We start from the raw sequence: 20,763 nt of genomic DNA, 5'->3' as shown, positions 1-20,763 counted from the left end.
ATAAGAACTAAGAAAAACCTTCCCTTATACAATTTGCAGAATACTGGAAAAAAAAAACAACAAAAAAACAGAAGCAATTTAGAACAGGAATGTTACAAATCATACAAATTCTATATTTAGTTCTAGAAAAAAATTTTGCTAAAATAAATCAGAAAATAACTTGCAGACAGCGATTGTTTTAGTTTGCCAGGGCTGCTATAACAGATACCACTAACTGGTTGGCATAAACAACAGGAATTTATTGGCTCAGTTTTGGAGGTTAGCCATGCCTTCTCTGAAGTCTGTACTGTTCTGGTGGTGGTTTGCTGGCAATCAATCTCCGCCTCTGTCACATGGCCATCTGTCCCTTTCTGTCTCCTGTGGTTTCCACTGCTTCCGTGTTCAGAATTCCTTTACTTGTATGGATTCCAGTCATACTGGATTAAGATCCCCCGATTCAGTTTGGCCTTAACATCTTCAAAGATCTAATTTACAAATGATTTCATACCCACAGGACCAAGGGTTAGGACTTGGAAAATGTTTTTGTAGGGGACATGATTCAATCTACCACAGTGACATACAGTTTTATCTAGAAGAGAGATTTGGTGTATAGAGATATAAATATTTAATGGTTATTGTTTATTGTTGTCTGTTTCATAAGAGAAGCCTCCATTTTTTCACTGGGTTGTCTGCACATACTTCACTCCTGATCACCAATAATTCTCAGGACTTACAGAAGCCCTTACACTGAACATGCAGTTTTTTTTCATTTAAATAAATATTATCTTTCACTGCAAAATTCTACGGAAGCAAGGTGTCATTTGTCAAACAATTCGCCCAAGGTACAAAGATTTGGGATACTTCTCCCTAAGTGTCGGCCACTGAACAATGAAGTAATCCGAGAGGTGATACAGAATCTTTCCGGATAGGGATAAAGTTTCTACTCGGCAGATGCTTTCAACGTAGACAATGATCACTTTCTTTATTCCTAGTATACCAAGGAGAAGGGCAGATATACAGATAGGAACACATGTTCCTGGTCCATTACACAACACCTTAAAAAAAAAAAAGATTGAAGGTCAAATTAACATACAGAATACCAATGTAAATGAGGCATCTTGCATTAAAAACAGATCTTAGAGGGGATTTTTCACTGTTCTAAGTCTTGAATTATTCTGTCAATTACCAGGATGCAGCACACAGCAGAGTCAGATGGAAAGTGTGGTCTTGGCTCTCCCCCTTACCAGCTGTGTGACTTGGGGCAAATCACATATGCTGTCTGCACTAGGCAGCCTCCCCTGTGCCATGGAAGGTACCTAGCAAGGTATCTGGTGCTCAGTCAGCACTCACTGAACGGGCTTACGTTGTTCTCTGACTCCTTTGTGGTTCTTGAATGCCACACAAATATATAGAAATTGGACAATATTAATTAAGATTCATTCAGTTTTCTTTTGTGTACAAAGTTGCTCTTATTGATCTCTTAAACTGATTTTTAAAATAGCTGGAGCATTGAAATGTAAGATATAGGAGAAAATGTATTTAAATTACTAATTATATAGAAATTTTTTTGGGATATAGAATCATTTTAGGAGTTCAAGCCAACAGAAAGGAAATTCAAGACAAGGTTACCAAATGAATGAGATTTTCTCAAAGAGCATTTAATCCATAATTGTAATACAGAAGAGTGTTAATGCTTTGAAAGCTCTAATTTTTATTGAAAACCGTTAGTTAAAAACTTAGTTGACAAACCTAATTAGAGAAACAAAAGTTCAAATCATAGAGCAACTGCAAATAATTTTTATAAGAATTTTAAGAAAGTGAGAGGAAACCTATTTCACAAAATTGTTGGTAAGATAATTTATTATTTTCAGAAGGAAAATCATTTTGCACATCTTAATCATATGCTCATATTGAATGAATTAGCAAAACCTAATAAAACATTCATGACTCCACAAACCATAAAACAAGAGGTTTATGGTTGTCTACACATGCCTATTGGGTATGATGTACACTGTCACATGTCTTTCTAGCAAAAGGTCCCACAAAACTTATCAGACATCAAAAAGTCACAGAGTTGGAAGGGTACCCAGATAGAGTCCAACCATCTGAGTACTTTTCAGGGACGTTTCCAGACAGACAGACACCCTGCCTCTGTACAAATACTGTCAGGTATTTGTAAGGGATCTGAGAATAACATCTGGTTCTAGGCCGTGCCCTCGCTGGAGGGATGACCACGTGAAACACTGTTTTAGTTTTGGGAAGAGAGAGGGCAGTCTGCTCCAAGTGGGAACCAATCTTTCTTATGAACTCCTTAAAGGTTTCTACTTATCATTAAACCCCCTTTCTCCATTTTATGGGGAGCATTTGTTCAGATTTTCTTATCATACTTTTGAATCATCAGCTACTAAACTGTTCTCCTGACTGGTTTTCTTTAATCTCCATTACATTGCTCCTATAACTTTTCTTCATAGTTTCTCAAGGGAGTGTAATAGAAAGAAAATGGGACTGAGAGTCAGGGAAACTGGATTGAAACAAGCTGCAAACTAGCTCTGTGACCCTGGGAAACAAGAGTAATGATAATCACCACCTTGGCTCTCACCACCATTATTTATTAACACTCCATATGGCCAGATACTGTGCTAAACATTTTATATGCATTATTTTAATTAGTTCTCAGCAATCATTTGAGGCAAGTTTTTTCATTCTGTTTTGCAGACGAGGAAACTGAGGCACAAAGAGATTGGGCAAGTTGCCTGATCACACATTTAGGAAGTAGAGGAGTTATATTGCTTCAGGTCACTTTTTTTTCTATGTGACTGAGTTACCTGATATAGAAAGTAGGGAGATTGGACTAAATCCAGATTCTTTAATTATATGACTCTAATTTGCTTCTAGCTTTGTTTTGAGCCTAAACTGCAAGCTTGCTCTGAATGCTTTCAGGGTTTAGAATTGTAAAACTCCTAACGCCAGGTTTCTAGACAGTGCACTATTGACATTTTGGACTGGATAATTCTTAGTTGTGGGGGCCTGTCCTGTACATTGTAGGATGTTTAGCAGCATCCCTGGCCTCTACCCACTAGATGCCAGTAGTCAAGACAATTGAAAAGGTCTCCAGGTATTGTCAGATGTCTCCAGCTGGAAACTACCGGATTATTTGTGATGCTTTTCTCAATCTTCTTTTACATAGTACAAAACAAGATAAAATGTACAGCAAAAATAATATGAAGATTGCTTGTTGGATCTTGAATGCTGCAAAAATATTTTCACATTTGTTGCTTTTTAAAAAGACACTTTTTTTTTTTTTTAAAGGGCACACATCCACTTATGTACATTTCACTATCTGGTTGACCCTCTATAGACATGCTATGTGTTCCAGTTTGCTAATGCTGCCATTATGCAAAATACCAGAAACGGATTAGCTTTTGTAAAGGGGGTTTATTTGGTTACAAATTTACAGTCCTAAGGCCATATAAGGTTCCAAACTAAGGCATCAACAAGAGGGCAACTTTACTGAAGAATGGCTGATGGCGTCCAGAACACCTCTGTTAGTTGGGAAGGCACATGGCTGGTGAATGCTGGTCCTTTGCTCCTAGGTCACATTGTTTTCAGCTTCTGATGCCAGTGGCTTTCTCTCTAAGCATCTGGGTGTCATCTCTGAGCTTCTCCAGGGCAAACTCTGGGCTTCATTTTCTAGCTTAGTGTCTCCAAACATCCTTCTGTCAGCATCTCCAAGCATCTCTCAGCATCTTTGTTGGCTCCTAGCATAAAGGACTCCAGTGATCTAATTAGGACCCACCCCAAACAGGCAGGGCCATACCTCCATGGAAATAATTCAATCAGAGGTTCCAGCCTAATCAACAGACTAATCAGTCTGCCCCCATAAGATTGCAATAAAAAATATGGCTTTTCTGGAGGGCATAATATATCCAAGCTGACACACTATGTAAACATTGGTAGAGATGTCCGTATATGGGAGGGGGAATGATTGTGCATTGGTGGGGAAAAGCATTAGAAGTAGAGGCCATTAAGGTAGAAGTGGAAATTGAAGGTACTTTATCTCTGTTGTATCAAAAAATAAATAAATAAATAAAAGCTAATTAATCTCAAAGTAAACCTAGGCCAAGGAAAGGAAAGCTACTTTTAATTAAGCATGGGTTTTAACTCTGAGGTTTTCAAGAGAATAGGCAAAAATAAATAAATAAATAATTGTGGGTTAGGGAGTTTCATTATTCAAGGAAGCAAACCAGAGACTTATTCCAAGCACAGAACAAAACAGAATTTACTGAGACTGTTTGGGTAAAGGAGATGTTAAACAATATAATGCTTGGAGTTTTTAATTTTACAAAATATACAGAAATTTCCTCATATTTCCATTTCTTAAAATATAAATTCTCCATAAATGTGGGGCCACTGCCCTGGCCATCTCTCTCTCACAATTTGTGAGTTCCTTTGGGGCAGGCTCCACTTCTAGGACAATGTATACCCTGCACTTGGAATACAGTAGGCATTCACTAAATTTTCCTGAAAGGAATGGTAAGGAAAGGAAGGAAGTGAGGAGGAGGGAAGCCTTCGTTGCCTATTTTAAGAGGAGTCAAATGCTCCCTTGAACTGACAGCTGACTTTTTTGTCTGTTTGTTTGTGTTTTGCCATTCCACATCCATTCTCCTTTTCCGCAGGGGAACCTCTGTATCCCCCACTCTCTATTTAAGCACACGAGTAAAGCTGATTCCACACCCAGCACAAAGGAGAGGCCATATGACTCCAGCCTGACCAATCAGAGCATCGAATTCCCATGGCTGAAGTCATTGGTTCAGCAAGGGCACATAATCCATTCAGCAACCACAAAGCACATGGGGACGAGAGGCTGGGACTGCTGAGAGAGCAGTGTCCTTCCTCCTACTGTACTTGAACCTAGGAGGATGTGGATCTGGCACTATTAATACCTATCTTGTCACCATGTTAATATCTATCATCTTGAGAATAGAGTCATCATTAAGAGAGCAGAGCTGAGAGCTGAAGGACAGGCCAGGTCCTGAAGGCAGCATTTAAAACTCATGAATCCAGGAAACCACATCTATACCTAGACTTGCCAGGTATGTGAGGAAATACATTCCATTTTTGCTTAAGCCAGTTTGAATCAGGGTTTCTGTCACTAGCAATGAAAAGTATCTTAACTGACATAGCTCTTTATTTTGTCTAACTCCCCGATTAGCCTCTGAAAAGCATCAGCATCAACCAGCAGGTGTTCAATACATACCTGCTGGAAGAATTAACAAATCAATAAATAAACATCCCTTGAGAACAGGAAATCCAAGAGATGTACTAAAGATAATATAAGTTATGGGTTTAGAACACAGAGGTCAAAGCTAATATAAATATAAGGTCATGAGGGTAGAGGAACCAGATCAAGGATCAAGAACAGTTGTAACAGGATTATTCTTCTGTAGATTTGGGTCACCACAGGTAAAATCCTGTTGGCTAAAACATAACATCTGCAGGATGAAAAGACTTATTTAACTTGGGTAGTCTGAGCTCCACTCCTAGTCCAGTAGGAAGAACCCCACACAAAACATGGGCGGAGACCTTTAGAATCCTAGACTGGTTTGTAGGTCACAGGCCACAAAATTGAGGGTCATGCAAGAGATAGCATGTAAAGGGGAGACTGAATGCCAGATAGAGAGTACAACTAGGCTTCAGTCTGAAGAGGAAGGACAGAGGAACAGAGTCCAACCCCGAGGCACTAGGTTGAAAACCAGACTTTCTGACAACCGCTTGCTGGTGGAGGTGGAGGCTGGAGAGAGTTCATGAGCTGCAGGAACACAGCTGTAGTGAAGTTTATTTGAGCTCCTATGGCCATGGATGACACTGGAGAACCCGAGCTCACTGTCAAAACTGAGCTGGCCTGGGCAGGGAGCCCATATGGAGATCACAGGCACAGGAAGGTGGTGTTCAGAGGTTTTTCTTTTAAATGTGAATAACTTTAACTCATTGTGAAAAACACAGAAAAGCACAAAGGAGAAAGTAAGCCTTCCAATCTCACCAAACTGTTAAAATTTTGGTGTATTCCCTTCTAATTTAAGTATTTATAAATACATTTTAATAAAATACATGTTCCTATACACACTTACATAATTATGAAAGCTTGTATATAAATATTGTAAAGTTCTTTTGTTAAATTTTCATGTCTCTTTAAAATATTTTTTAAAATCCATGATTTTTAATGACTGAATATATTTAACCCTATGGATATCTCATAAATTTATTTTCAAAAGGTAGGCTTTTTTTCTATTCTAAATCATGTGGCAATGAACATTTTCGTATATAAATCTGCGACCCCTAAACTTTTAATTTTGCATTGAACTATGTTCCAGAGTTCTTGTTAAGAGGTTAGAAAAAGCAGCTTCAAGGTCTTAAGGAAGTTGTAATAAGTTTACTAAAACAACTGTCATGGATTAGGGATGGGCTATGTGGTCTTTTTATTTGTTTTTTTTTTCCCTACCTGGAACTTTGAGAGATTTCCTACTGTATGAGTTATGGTAGCAGGCAGAGCCCCCTTTCAGGGCACAAGTGAGATACTCCTTTCTAGCTCCCCTCTGTAGCTAGTGAATGAAACAATGACTTGGGCAGGGCCAGTCGGATGTCCCTGCCTTGACTTGACTAGGAGCTAGTGGTGCAGAGAAGCAGGGTCAGGGAGAACCTGTTCTGGTAGCAAGGCTGCCATTGGCAAGTCCAGGATCCAGGGTCAGTGGTGCCAGCTATAGTGACTGATGTCCAGCAACAGTGGCAGCAGTGTCCTGCTTTCCCCCAACCTGTTCCATGGTGGAAATTTGGTTATAGTTCTAGCTGTTTAGCTGCTCAGCTCCCACATTGTCCCTCTGTGTACTCTAAGCCTAGTTCTCTAGCTTTCCTAGTGAATATAAGTTCTCAATAGCCTTTCACCAAATTCTTTTTCTGTTTCAATCAGCCATAGGAGATTTCTATAGTTTCCTACCGTGTCGGTTTGGATATATTATGTCCCCCCAAAAACCATATTCTTTAATGTAATCTTGTGGGGACAGACTGATTAGTAAGTCGATTAGGTTGGAACCTCTAATTGAATTATTTCCATGGAGGTGTGGACCCTGTCCTTTCAGGGTGGGTCTTAATTAGATCACTGGAGTCCTTTAAAGAGAGCTCACACAGAGCAGAGAGGGAAAAAACACCCCAAGAGATGCTTGTTGATGCTTAGAGATGCTTGGAGATGCAGACAGAAGGACGCCTGGAGATGCTAAGCTAAGAGAAACCCAGAAACATTTTGCAGGATGCCATTTTGAAACATAACCCAGGAGGCAAAGGAAAAGCAGATGCCAGCCATGTGCCTTCCCAGCTGACAGAGGTGTTCCAGATGCCATCAGCTGTTCTTCAGTGAAGTTATCCTCTTGTTGATGCCTTAGTTTGGACCCTTTTATGGCCTTAGGACTGTAAATTTGTAACAGAATAAACCCCCTTCATAAAAGCAAATCTAATTCTGTTATTTTGCATGATGGCAGCATTAGCAAACTGGAACACCTACCAAGAACTCTCTCTGGTAGAGGAAGAAAAAAGACTTTGAGAGTAGCAAATGCAACAACAGAAAAGGAGGGGATTGGAGGTGGGGCAAGATGGTGGATTGGTGAGCTGTATGTTTTAGTTACTCCTCCAGGAAAGTAGGTAGGAAGCCAGGAACTGCTTGGACTGGACACCACAGAGCAATTTGACTTTGGGCATACTTCACACAACACTCATGAACACGTCGAACTGCTGAGATCAGCGAAATCTGTTAAGTTTTTGCGGCCAGGGGACCCACGCCCCTCCCTGCCAGGCTCAGTCCCATGGGAGGAGGGGCCATCAGTGCTGGGAAGGAGAAGGGAGAACTGCAGTGGCAGCTCTTATCGGAAACTCATTCTACTGATCCAAACCCCAACCATAGATAGACTGAGACAAGACACCAGAGAATCTGAGAGCAGCCAGCCCAGCAGAGAGCAGACAGGCATAGTAAAAAACAGCAAGAAAAACTCCAAAGTAAAAGCGGAGGATTTTTGAGTTCTGGTGAACATAGAAAGGGGAAGGGCAGAGCTCAGGCCCTGAGGCTCATATGCAAATCCCGAAGAAAAACTGATCTCTCTGCCCCCTGGATCTTTCCTTAATAGCCCTAATTGCTTTGTCTCTTAGCATTTAATAACCCATTAGATCTGCGAGGAGGGCTTTTTTTTTTTTTTTCTTTTTTTTTTCTGTTTCTAAAACAATTAGTCTAAGAAGCCCAATACAGAAAGCCTCAAAGACTTGCAATTTGGGCAGGTCAAGACAAGAGCAGAACTAAGAGAGCTCTGAGACAAAAGGCAATAATCCAGTGGCTGAGAAAATTCACTAAACACCACAACTTCCCAAGAAAAGGGGGGTGTCCACTCACAGCCATCATCTTGGTGGACAGGAAACACTCCTGCCCGTCGCCAGCCCCATAGCCCAGAGCTGCCCCAGACAACCCAGTGTGACGGAAGTGCTTAAAATAACACGCACACACCACAAAACTGGGCGTGGACATTAGCCTTCCCTGCACCCTCAGCTGGTTGTCCCAGAGTTGGGAAGGTGGAGCAGTGTGAATTAACAAAGCCCCATTCAGCCATCAGTTCAGCAGACTGGGAGCCTCCCTACACAGCCCAGCAGCCCAGAACCGCCCTGGGGAGATGGCACTCACCTGTGACATAGCACAGTCATCCCTCAACAGAGGACCAGGGGGTGCATGGCCTGGAAGAAGGACCCACTTGCAAGTCTCAGGAGCCATACGCCAATACCAAGGACTTGTGGGTCAGTGGCAGAGACAAACCGTGGCAGGACTGAACTGAAGGATAAGACTATTGCAGCAGCTTTAAAACTCCAGGAACACCAGGGAGATTTGATTGTTAGAGCCACCCCCCACCCCCCCCGCCGCCGACCGCCAAGACACATGCCCCATATACAGGGCGGGCAACACCAACTACACACGCAAGCTTGGTACACCAATTGGACCTCACAAGACTCACTCCCCTACTCACCACAAAGGCAAAGCAGGGGAGAACTGGCTTGTGGAGAACAGGTGGCTCGTGGACACCACCTGCTGGTTAGTTAGAGAAAGTGTACTCCACAAAGCTGTAGATCTGATAAATTAGAGATAAAGACTTCAATTGGTCTACAAATCCTAAAAGAACCCTATCAAGTTAAGCAAATGCCAAGAGGCCAAAAACAACAGAAAATTATAAAGTATATGAAAAAACCAGACGATATGGATAACCCAAGCCCAAGTACCCAAATCAAAAGATCAGAAGACACACAGTACCTAGAGCAACTACTCAAAGAACTAAAGATGAACAATGAGACCATAGTATGGGATACAAAGGATATCAAGAAGACCCTAGAAGAGCATAAAGAAGACATTGCAAGACTAAATAAAAAAATAGATGATCTTATGGAAATTAAAGAAACTGTTGACCAAATTAAAAAGATTCTGGATACTCATAGTACAAGACTAGAGGAAGTTGAACAATGAATTAGTGACCTGGAAGATGACAGAATGGAAAATGAAAGAACAAAAGAAAGAATGGGGAAAAAAATCGAAAAAATCAAAATGGACCTCAGGGATATGATAGATAATATAAAATGTTCGAATATAAGAATTATTGGTGTTCCAGAAGGGGAAGAAAAGGGTAAAGGTCTAGGAAGAGTACTCAAAGAAATTGTTGGGGAAAACATCCCAAATCTTCTAAACACCATAAATACACAAACCATAAATGCCCAGCGAACTCCAAATAGAATAAATACAAATAAACCCACTCCGAGACATATTCTGATCACACTGTCAAACACGGAAGAAAAGGAGCAAGTCCTGAAAGCAGCAAGAGAAAAGCAATTCACCGTATACAAAGCAAACAGCATAAGACTAAGTAGTGACTACTCAGCAGCCACCATGGAGGCGAGAAGACAGTGGCATGATACATTTAAAATTGTGAGTGAGAAAAATTTCCAACCAAGAATACTTTATCCAGCAAAGCTCTCCTTCAAATTTGAGGGAGAGCTTAAATTTTTCACAGACTAACAAATGCTGAGAGAATTTGCTAACAAGAGACCTGCCCTACTGGAGATACTAAAGGCAGCCCAACAGACAGAGAAACAAAGAAAGGAGAGAGAGACTTGGAGAAAGGTTCAGTACTAAAGAGATTCGGTATGGGTACATTAAAGGATATTAATAGAGAGAGGGGAAAAATATATATGACAAACATAAACCAAAGGATGAGATGGCTGATTCAAGAAATGCCTTCATGGTTATCATGTTGAATGTAAATGGATTAAACTCCCCAATTAAAAGATATAGATTCAGAGAATGGATTAAAAAAAATGAACCATCAATATGCTGCATACAAGAGACTCATCTTAGACACAGGGAAACAAAGAAACTGAAAGTGAAAGGTTGGAAAAAAATATTTCATGCCAGCTACAGCCAAAAGAAAGCAGGTATAGCAATATTAATCTCAGATAAAATAGACTTTAAATGCAGGGATGTTTTGAGAGACAAAGAAGGCCACTACATACTAATAAAAGGGGCAATTCAACAAGAAGAAATAATAACCATGAAGGTTTATGCACCCAATCAAGGTGCCACAAAATACATGAGAGAAACACTGGCAAAACTAAAGGAAGCAATGGATGTTTCCACAATAATTATGGGAGACTTCAACACATCACTCTCTCCTACAGATAGATCAATCAGACAGAAGACCAATAAGGAAATTGAAAACCTAAACAATCTGATAAATGAATTAGATTTAACAGACATATATAGAACATTACATCCCAAATCACCAGGATACACACACTGCTCTAGTGCTCATGGAACTTTCTCCAGAATAGATCATATGCTGGGACATAAAACAAGGTTCAATAAATTTGAAAAGATTGAAATTATTCAAAGCACATTCTCTGACCACAATGGAATACAATTAGAAGTCAATAACCATCAGAGACTTAGAAAATTCACAAATACCTGGAGGTTAAACAACACACTCCTAAACAATCAGTGGGTTAAAGAAGAAAGAGCAAGAGAAATTGTTAAATATATAGAGATGAATGAAAATGAGAACACAACACACCAAAACCTATGGGATGCAGCAAAAGCACCACTGAGGGGGAAATTTATAGCACTAAACGCATATATTAAAAAGGAAGAAAGAGCCAAAATCAAAGAACTAATGGATCAGTTGAAGAAGCTAGAAAATGAACAGCAAACCAATCCTAAACCAAGTAGAAGAAAAGAAATAACAAGGATTAAAGCAGAAATAAATGACATAGAGAACAAAAAAACAATAGAGAGGATAAATATCACCAAAAGTTGGTTCTTTGAGAAGATCAACAAGATTGACAAGCCCCTAGCTAGACTGACAAAATCAAAAAGAGAGAAGACCCATATAAACAAAATAATGAATGAAAAAGGTGACATAACTGCAGATCCCGAAGAAATTAAAAAAAATTACAAAAGGATAGTATGAACAACTGTATGGCAACAAACTGGATAATGTAGAGGAAATGAACAATTTCCTGGAAACATATGAACAAACTAGACTGATCAGAGAAGAAATAGAAGACCTCAACCAACCCATCACAAGCAAAGAGATCCAATCAGTCATCAAAAAGCTTCCCACAAATAAATGCCCAGGGCCAGATGGCTTCACAGGGGAATTCTACCAAACTTTCCAGAAAGAACTGACATCAATCTTACTTAACCTCTTTCAAAACATTGAAGAAAATGGAACACTATCTAACTCATTCTATGAAGCTAACATCAACCTAATACCAAAACCAGGCAAACGTGCTACAAAAAAGGAAAACTACCAGCCAATCTCCCTAATGAATATAGATGCAAAAATCCTCAACAAAATACTTGCAAATCGAATCCAAAGACACATTAAAAAAATCATACACCATGACCAAGTGGGGTTCATTCCAGGCATGCAAGGATGGTTCAACATAAGAAAATCAATCAATGTATTACAACACATTAACAATTTGAAGGGGAAAAATCAATTGATCATCTCAATAGATGCTGAAAAAGCATCTGACAAAATCCAATATCCGTTTTTGATAAAAACACTTCAAAAGGTAGGAACTGAAGGAAACTTCCTCAATATGATAAAGAGCATATATGAAAAACCCACAGCCAGCATAGTACTCAATGGTGAGAGAATGAAAGCCTTGCCTCTAAGATCAGGAAAAGACAAGGATGCCTGCTATCACCACTGTTATTCAACATTGTGCTGGAAGTGATAGCCAGGGCAATCCAGCAAGACAAAGAAATAAAAGGCATCCAAATTGGAAAAGGAGAAGTAAAACTGTCATTGTTTGCAGATGATATGATCTTATATCTGGAAAACCCTGAGAAATGAACGATACAGCTACTACAGCTAATAAACAAATTTAGCAAAGTAGTGAGATACAAGATTAATGTACATAAGTCAGTAATGTTTCTATATGCTAGAAATGAACAAACTGAAGAGACACTCAGGAAAAAGATACCATTTTCAATAGCAACTAAAAAAATCAAGTACCTAGGAATAAACTTAACCAAAGATGTAAAAGACCTATACAAAGAAAACTACATAACTCTACTAAAAGAAGTAGAAGTGGACCTTAAAAGATGGAAAAATATTCCATGTTCATGGATAGGAAGGCTAAATGTCATCAAGATGTCAATTCTACCCAAACTCATCTACAGATTCAATGCAATCCCAATCAAAATTCCAACAACCTACTTTGCAGACTTCGAAAAGCTAGTTATCAAATTTATTTGGAAAGGGAAGATGCCTCGAATTGCTAAAGACACTCTAAGAAAGAAAAACCAAGTGGGAGGACTTACACTCCCTGACTTTGAAGCTTATTATAAAGCCATAGTTGTCAAAACAGCATGGTACTGGCATAAAGATAGACATATAGATCAATGGAATCGAATTGAGAATTCGGAGATAGACCCCCAGATCTATGGCCGACTGATCTTTGATAAGGCCCAAAGTCACTGAACTGGGTCATAATGGTCTTTTCAACAAATGGGGCTGGGAGAGTTGGATATCCATATCCAAAAGAATAAAAGAGTTCCCCTACCTCACACCCTACACAAAAATTAACTCAAAATGGACCAAAGATCTCAATATAAAAGAAAGTACCATAAAATTCCTAGAAGATAATGTAGGAAAACATCTTCAAGACCCTGTATTAGGCGGACACTTCCTAGACTTTACACCCAAAGCACAAGCAACAAAAGAAAAAATAGATAAATGGGAACTCCTCAAGCTTAGAAGTTTCTGTACCTCAAAGGAATTTCTCAAAAAGGTAAAGAGGCAGCCAACTCAATGGGAAAAAATTTTTGGAAACCATGTATCTGACAAAAGACTGATATCTTGCATATATAAAGAAATCCTACAACTCAATGACAATAGTACAGACAGCCCAAGTATAAAATGGGCAAAAGAGATGAAAAGACAGTTCTCTGAAGAGGAAATACAAATGGCCAAGAAACACATGAAAAAATGTTCAGCTTCACTAGCTATTAGAGAAATGCAAATTAAGACCACAATGAGATACCATCTCACACCGATTAGAATGGCTGCCATTAAACAAACAGGAAACTACAAATGCTGGAGGGGATGTGGAGAAATTGGAACTCTTATTCATTGTTGGTGGGAGTGTATAATGGTTCAGCCACTCTGGAAGTCAGTCTGGCAGTTCCTTAGAAAACTAGATATAGAGTTGCCATTAGATCCAGTGATTGCACTTCTCCGTATATACCTGGAAGATCGGAAAGCAGTGACACGAACAGATATCTGCACGCCAACATTCATAGCAGCATTATTCACAATTGCCAAGAGATGGAAACAACCCAAATGTCCTTCAGCAGATGAGTGGATAAATAAAATGTGGTATATACACACGATGGAATACTACATGGCAGTAAGAAGGAACGATCTCGTGAAACATATGACACCATGGATGAACCCTGAAGACATAAAGCTGAGCGAAATAAGCCAGGCACAAAAAGACAAATATTATATGCTACCACTAATGTGAACTTTGAAAAATGTAAAACAAATGGTTTATAATGTAGAATGTAGGGGAACTAGCAATAGGGAGCAATTAAGGAAGGGGGAACAGTAATCCAAGAAGAACAGATAAGCTATCATGTGTTGGGGACGATTAAGGTAGCATGTATAAAATCCACCCTCAGCGATGCCGGAAATATGCAAAATGGCCGCTGGGGCTGATGCAATAACGGCTTAAGTTGCCCTCAGCCTTCTTTACGGAAGTGATAGCCGTTCGCGCCTAAGATTCGCGCCTAGAGTGCTAGCTTTACAATCTGCCTTCTACCCCAGCAACAGTAGCTACCAATCCTGTGCTAGCCTTACATCTGCCATCCGCCCTAGCAATAGCAGCAACCAATCCTAGACCGCCACCCGCCCTTGCTAGCCACTCCCCCTCTCTCCTAGAGTATATATGCTCTGCCCCCTCAATAAAGATTTGCAGCTTGATCAGAAACCTGTCTTGCCGTCATTCCTCGTGTCTCTTGTCCCATACCATTCCTCCCTCACAGGACTCGGAGCCTCCGTTGAACGTCCCGCGGGCCGGGACAATCATGGGTAAATTTAACATTCTGGGAATGCCCAGGAATGAATATGGTCCATTAATTTCTGATGGGTATGGTAGGAACAAGTTCACAGAAATGCTGCTATATTAGGTAACTTTCTTGGGGTAGAGTAGGAACAAGTTGGAAGTAAAGTAGTTATCTTAGGTTAGTTGTCTTTTTCTTACTCCCTTGTTATGGTCTCTTTGAAATGTTCTTTTATTGTACGTTTTTTTTTCTTAATTATTTTATTTTTTTATTTTTCATACTGTTGATTTAAAAAAAAAAAAATTAAAAAAAAAACAAGGAAAAAAATATGTAGAGCCCCCTTGAGGAGCCTGTGGAGAATGCAGGGGTATTGGCCTACCCCACCTCGATGGCTGCTAACATGACCACAGACATAGGGGACTGGTGGTTTGATGGGTTGAGCCCTCTACCATAGGTTTTACCCTTGGGAAGATGGTTGCTGTAAAGGAGAGGCTAGGCCTCCCTATAACTGTGCCTAAGAGCCTCCTCCCGAATGCCTCTTTGTTGCTCAGATGTGGCCCTCTCTCTCTAGCTAAGCTAACTCGAAAGGTGAAATCGCTGCCCTCCCCGCTACATGGGATCAGACACCCAGGGTAGTGAATCTCCCTGGCAACGTGGAATGTGACTCCCGGGGAGGAATGTAGACCCGGCATCTTGGGATGGAGAACATCTTCTTGACCAAAAGGGGGATGTGAAAGGAAATGAAATAAGCTACAGTGGCAGAGAGATTCCAAAAGGAGCCGAGAGGTCACTCTGGTGGGCACTCTTACGCACAATTTAAACAACCCTTTTTAGGTTCTAAAGAATTGGGGTAGCTGGTGGTAGATACCCGAAACTATCAAACTACAACCCAGAACCCATGAATCTCGAAGACAATTGTATAAAAATGTAGTTTATGAGGGGTGACAATGGGATTGGGAAAGCCATAAGGACCACACTCCCCTGTGTCTAGTTTATGGATGGATGAGTAGAAAAATAGGGGAAGGAAACAAACAAACAAACAGACAAAGGTACCCAGTGTTCTTTTTTGCTTTAATTGCTCTTTTTCACTTTAATTATTATTCTTGTTATTTTTGTGTGTGTGGTAATGAAGGTGTCAGGGATTGATTTAGGTGATGAATGTACAACTAAGAAATGGTACGATGAACAATCAAATGTACAATTTGTTTTGCATGACTGCGTGGTATGTGAATATATCTCAATAAAATGAAGATTTAAAAAAAAAAGAAAAGGAGGGGATTACTTCAGAATAGTCATAGGATTAGTGTAGTCTAGGCTAAGAGTACTGGGCCTTGAGAATTTGAAGCAAACAGGGTGAAACACAAGTGAGGATTATGCAGCAAAGAGACAGGATGAGTCCTCCATAGTAGGGAAAGGATATGCAAAAGCCCTCACCTGGAGAGGAAGAGGCCAAGAGCAGTGGGACTAAAGCCTCAGAAAACTTGGAAAGAGAAGCATTTGAGAGTAATCAAGGGAGTAAGGGACAAAATATTGTTGGAGCGCAAATGGTTTATAACAGGTAGAGGTTACAGTGAGAGGACTGGAAAGCCAGGGTGAAGCCTGAGGAAAGGCAGGGCTGAATTTCAGGGATCAGTGGTGGTGAAGAGCAACAAGGAAAAGGATGTGTATCAGATGGAGATGGTGTATTCATTTGGGTCACCTTCTGGCACAGTGTATTTCTTTCTTTTATGTAAATTTAATCATCTGAGCAGTAACAGTAAAATAGCTACATCTAAATATCGAGACCTACATGATACAACCAAATAAACCATGAACACTTAACTCACCAACTATTGATGAACCTCAAGGTCTTTTACAATTCTATTGCAAACACAATTTTCAGAGCTATCATCATTGTATATATAGTATTTTGAGTTCACTTTTTACTTATATATCTACTTCCATTCCATGATTCTACAGTCTAGTTATTCCATTGCATGAACATAATGTAATCTACTTAGCCATTTCCCTACTTCTCTTTACCCAGGCATATTTTCATCTTTTTAAAAACTATAACAAAAAGTAAGTAATTTATCTAGGCTAATGCAGTAATGTTCTAAGAACAATGAATTTATTTCTGGCTTCACAAATCTCAGTTATTTTGGCTTCCAGTAGGCCAAGATGGCAGTTTAAGACATTCCAGGGTGTCATTTCCCCCCTCCCAAATCTTTGAATAACTAGCAAAACCTGGCAGAGCCATCTTCCTCAAAACTCCAGAAACAATTAAAGAGTACAGTAACTGGGTGAGTACCAAATCAAGAATACACAAATTAAAAGCCTGTGGTGCCTGTGTGGGCTTCTCTCCCATGCGAGGTGGAGCCAGTCTGTGCTCCCATTTGCATCCCAGACCCTGTACCGGAGGGAGTAGAATAACTCCTATGTACATACTGGGATGCCTGTTGGTCTGTTCCAATTGATCAAGTATAGCCTGAAAGACTGAAAGAGAACACAGAAAATTGTCTGGACCTTGCCCTCCTAAAAAGAGAAGCAGCTTGCTGACAGCTAAAGCAGTGTAAGAAACAACTAAGTCCAAGTGGCCTAGGGCAAAAGACTACCTGCTTTAAGTTATACAATACAGCATCCAGGAGGGGGGAGGAAGTTTATTTCAAAAAAAAGTAGTGGTGGGCATTCAAATTCCTATAAATGGGGGAATTTCTAAGGCCACGAACAAGCACAAGTCCACGACAAGAAACAGGCTCAGAAAAGACAGAGAACATCCTGCACTTTGCATTTGCCTTGGGCTGATCTTCTTGATAGAAGGGCTAAATGTTGAAGCAGAGCAACACACAATGCAGAGCCAATTCACAGACTGTTAAAGGTGTTTCTCCTGGTCTTGGTTTGTTTGTTCTTATTATCTCCTGGCACTCAAGGAAATCACTGTCATATCACTAGCTGGTACAAACTTAAGGAACAGACAGCAAAGGTATGAAATCCCCAAATTAACACTTTAAAATATTAAAATGTACATGTGCAACAAAGCATTACAAGACAAACAAAGAAACAGCAAATGATGACCCATCCAAAGGAAAAGGATAAAAATACAGACACCATCAAAGAATAAGAGCAGACTTTGGACATACAGGACATAGAATTTAAAAAGCTGATCCTCAATATGTTCAAGGAAATAAAGGAAAACAGAGAAAGAACTAAAGGATATAAAGAAAATGGTGAATGAACAATATAAGAATCTTGATAAAAAGTTAGAAATTTTAAAAAGGAACCAAACAGAAACACTGGAGTTGAAAACCACAATAACCAAAATAAAAAATCCCCTAGAGGGTTTTTTTTTTTTTTAAATTCAGTTTTACTGAAATATATTCACATACCATACAATCCCTAAAACATCACATACCCCCCATCCCACCCTATTTTTCATTTAATTTTTGTCCCCATTTTTCTACTCATCTGTCCATACATTTGGATTAATGGAGTGTGAGCCACAAGGTTTTCATAATCACACAGTCACACCACGTAACCTACATAGTTCTACAATCATCTTCAAGAATCAAGGCTCCTGGGTTGCAGCTTGATAGTTTCAGGTATTTCCTTCTAGCTATTCCAATACTCTAAAAACAAAAAATGGATATCTATATAGCACATAAGAATACCCTCCAGAATGATTTCTCCACTCCATTTGAAATCTCTCAGCCACTGAAACTTTATTTGGTTTCAATTCACTTCCCCGTTTTGGTCAAGAAGACTTTCTTAGTCCCATGATGCTGGGTCTTGTCCCACATTGCCAGGAAGATTTACACTCCTGGGAGTCATGTCCCACATTGCCAGGGAGATTTACACTCCTGGGAGTCATGTCCTATGTAGGAGGGAGGGCAGTGAGTTTACCTGCTGAGTAGGTTTAGAGAGAGAAAGAGAGAGACCACATCTGAGCAACAAAATAGGTTCTCTGGGGGTGACCCTTAGTCTTGTCCCTGGGAGTCTTGTCCTGCATTGCCAGGAAGATTTACACTCCTGGGAGTCATGTCCTACATAGGTGGGAGGGCAGTGAGTTTACCTACTGAGTAGGTTTAGAGAGAGAGAAAGGCCACATCTGACCCACAAAAGAGGCTCTCTGGGGGTGACCCTTAGGCACAATTATAAGTAGGCTTAGCTTCTTCTTTGCAGTAACAAGCTTCACAAGGGCAAGCCTCAAGATTGAGGGTTTGGCCTACAAAATTAGTAGTCCTCAATATTTGTGAGAATCAGTAATTCCCCAGGTGGGGAAGTTTAATATTTCCACATTTTTCCCAGTTCCTCAGGGGGGCCCTGCAAATATTTTTTATTCTCTGCCCAAATTACTTGGGGATGTATCAAGATTTCACGCTAACCTATACAAACCACCAGATCTCACTTCTATTCAAAGTTCCTTGTAATTATGGTGTTTGAATAAACTGGCCATACAAGTTAAATTATTTAGTATACTACAGAAAATATGGATCCTGAACCAAATAAACATCTCTTCCCTTGGTATGACATAGATGTTGAAGTTTTAAAACACAGTCAATATTGTCCTTTACCCTTGGCCTGATTTGCCTAGTACTAACCAGATCTGCTTCATTCATGACTCTAATTGAAGTCTGAACTCTTTTTCAGCTTTTAAAACATTTGCTGTATGAGGTAATACTGACATTCATAGCTGCTGAGCTCTAGCTATGAGTCTCAGGTTTCATACAAATACCAAAAGTTCCAGAAACCAACCAGATTATACACAAAGAGCATCTCAGAATTTAGAGATAATCATTACAACTCAGGAATAGATGTGACTGCTGTAAGAGCTTACAATCTAGGGACCTTTACAATAAGCATTCCCCTGAGAACTTGTGTTCTAAAATTCAATTCTCAGAGTTTACACATTATAGTTAGTTCATATTAGGGAGGCGTTATAATGTCTGTCTTTTGGTTTCTGGCATATTTCACTCAAAATGCTGTCCTCAAGATCCACTCACCTAGCTGCATGTCTCACAACTTCATTCCTTCTTGCAGCCATTCAATATTCTATTGTATGCATACACCACAGTTTACCATTCTGTTCATCAACCTAGCAGGTTTTAATAGCAGACTGGAGAAAGCAGACTAAAGGATCAGTGACCACAGTGATAAAACGACTGAAATGATTCAGGTGGAGGAGTGGAGAGTAAAAAGAATGAAAAAAAAGTGAACAATATACCCATTATGGGATTCCCACAGGAGAAGAAAGGGAGAAAGGGGAAGAAGGAATATTTAAAGAAATAATGGCAGAAAACTTTCCAAATTTAATGAAAAACATGCATATGCACATTCACAAAGCCTAGGAACTCTAAACAGGTAAACTCAGAGAGAACCATGACTAGACACATAGTAGTCAAACTGTTGAATGCCAAGGACAAGGAGAGAGCTCTGGAAGCTGCAAGAGAAAAGTAATGTGCTATGTAAAAGGGATTCCCAATAAGATTCATTAGAATCCATGGAGGCAAGAAGGCAGTGGCATGAAATATTTTGAAATGCTAAATGAAAACAACTGCCAACCAAGCATTTTATATCTGGCAAGACTGTTTTTCAAAAATGTGGGAGAGAAAGCTGGATTTTTGGGCTGAGAGGCCATCTCCTCACTCCTGCTTTACACCTAGTATTGAACTCTTTCTCTCTTTGGAATCCCAGTGTCATGGATTTGCTGTTATTCACACTGGCAGAGAGTCTACCGCTTTTGTTCGGCATCAACTTTTCAACTCAGATGGAACAAAGATTCCTAAGAAGTAAGAAGTACAACTGCCCAAATTTTGGAGCCCAAGCAGGATAGAGAAATGTGGTTATTGAGCCTTAGTGGCTGCTAGATTTGTTTAGTCTACAGGCTTGGCCACCAGATTTTTCTCTGCTTTGCCAGCACTCCAGACCCTCAGCACCTTAAAAAGCTTCAAAGAGTGAAACAGTTTCCAGTTCCAAGTCCAGACATCTGACTGGGGTTAAGATAAAGAGCTACCACAAATAACTGAATTTTGAAGGAAAAAAAATGCTAAAGAAAGCCAGCTATATTAAACAACTTACTTTCAAACTCCATTCCAGAACCACTATAAAGTAGCAATAATGCTAAACCTGAGACATTCCCAGCCTTGCCCATCCTACAATGGAGAGCC

The 20,763-nt window shown here is 39.8% G+C and overlaps 1 protein-coding gene across 1 annotated transcript in view; it reads right to left on the bottom strand.

Annotated features, from left to right (window-relative positions):
* Window positions 1-240: 240 nt before the first annotated feature.
* ALG14 (ALG14 UDP-N-acetylglucosaminyltransferase subunit) overlaps window positions 241-20,763 on the bottom strand; it is a 134,843-nt gene continuing 114,320 nt past the window's right edge. The window contains exon 4 of the mRNA XM_037826583.1: window positions 241-1,034. Coding sequence (XP_037682511.1) covers window positions 804-1,034 — 231 coding nt within the window. The 3' untranslated portion in view covers window positions 241-803. The remainder of the gene's footprint in view (window positions 1,035-20,763) is intronic.

The sequence above is a fragment of the Choloepus didactylus genome, chromosome 2 (assembly GCF_015220235.1).
Source record: "Choloepus didactylus isolate mChoDid1 chromosome 2, mChoDid1.pri, whole genome shotgun sequence".
Classification (NCBI taxonomy): domain Eukaryota; kingdom Metazoa; phylum Chordata; class Mammalia; order Pilosa; family Megalonychidae; genus Choloepus; species Choloepus didactylus.
The sequence above is the reverse complement of the archived record's forward strand: the minus strand, read 5'-3'. Positions and strand labels throughout refer to the sequence as shown.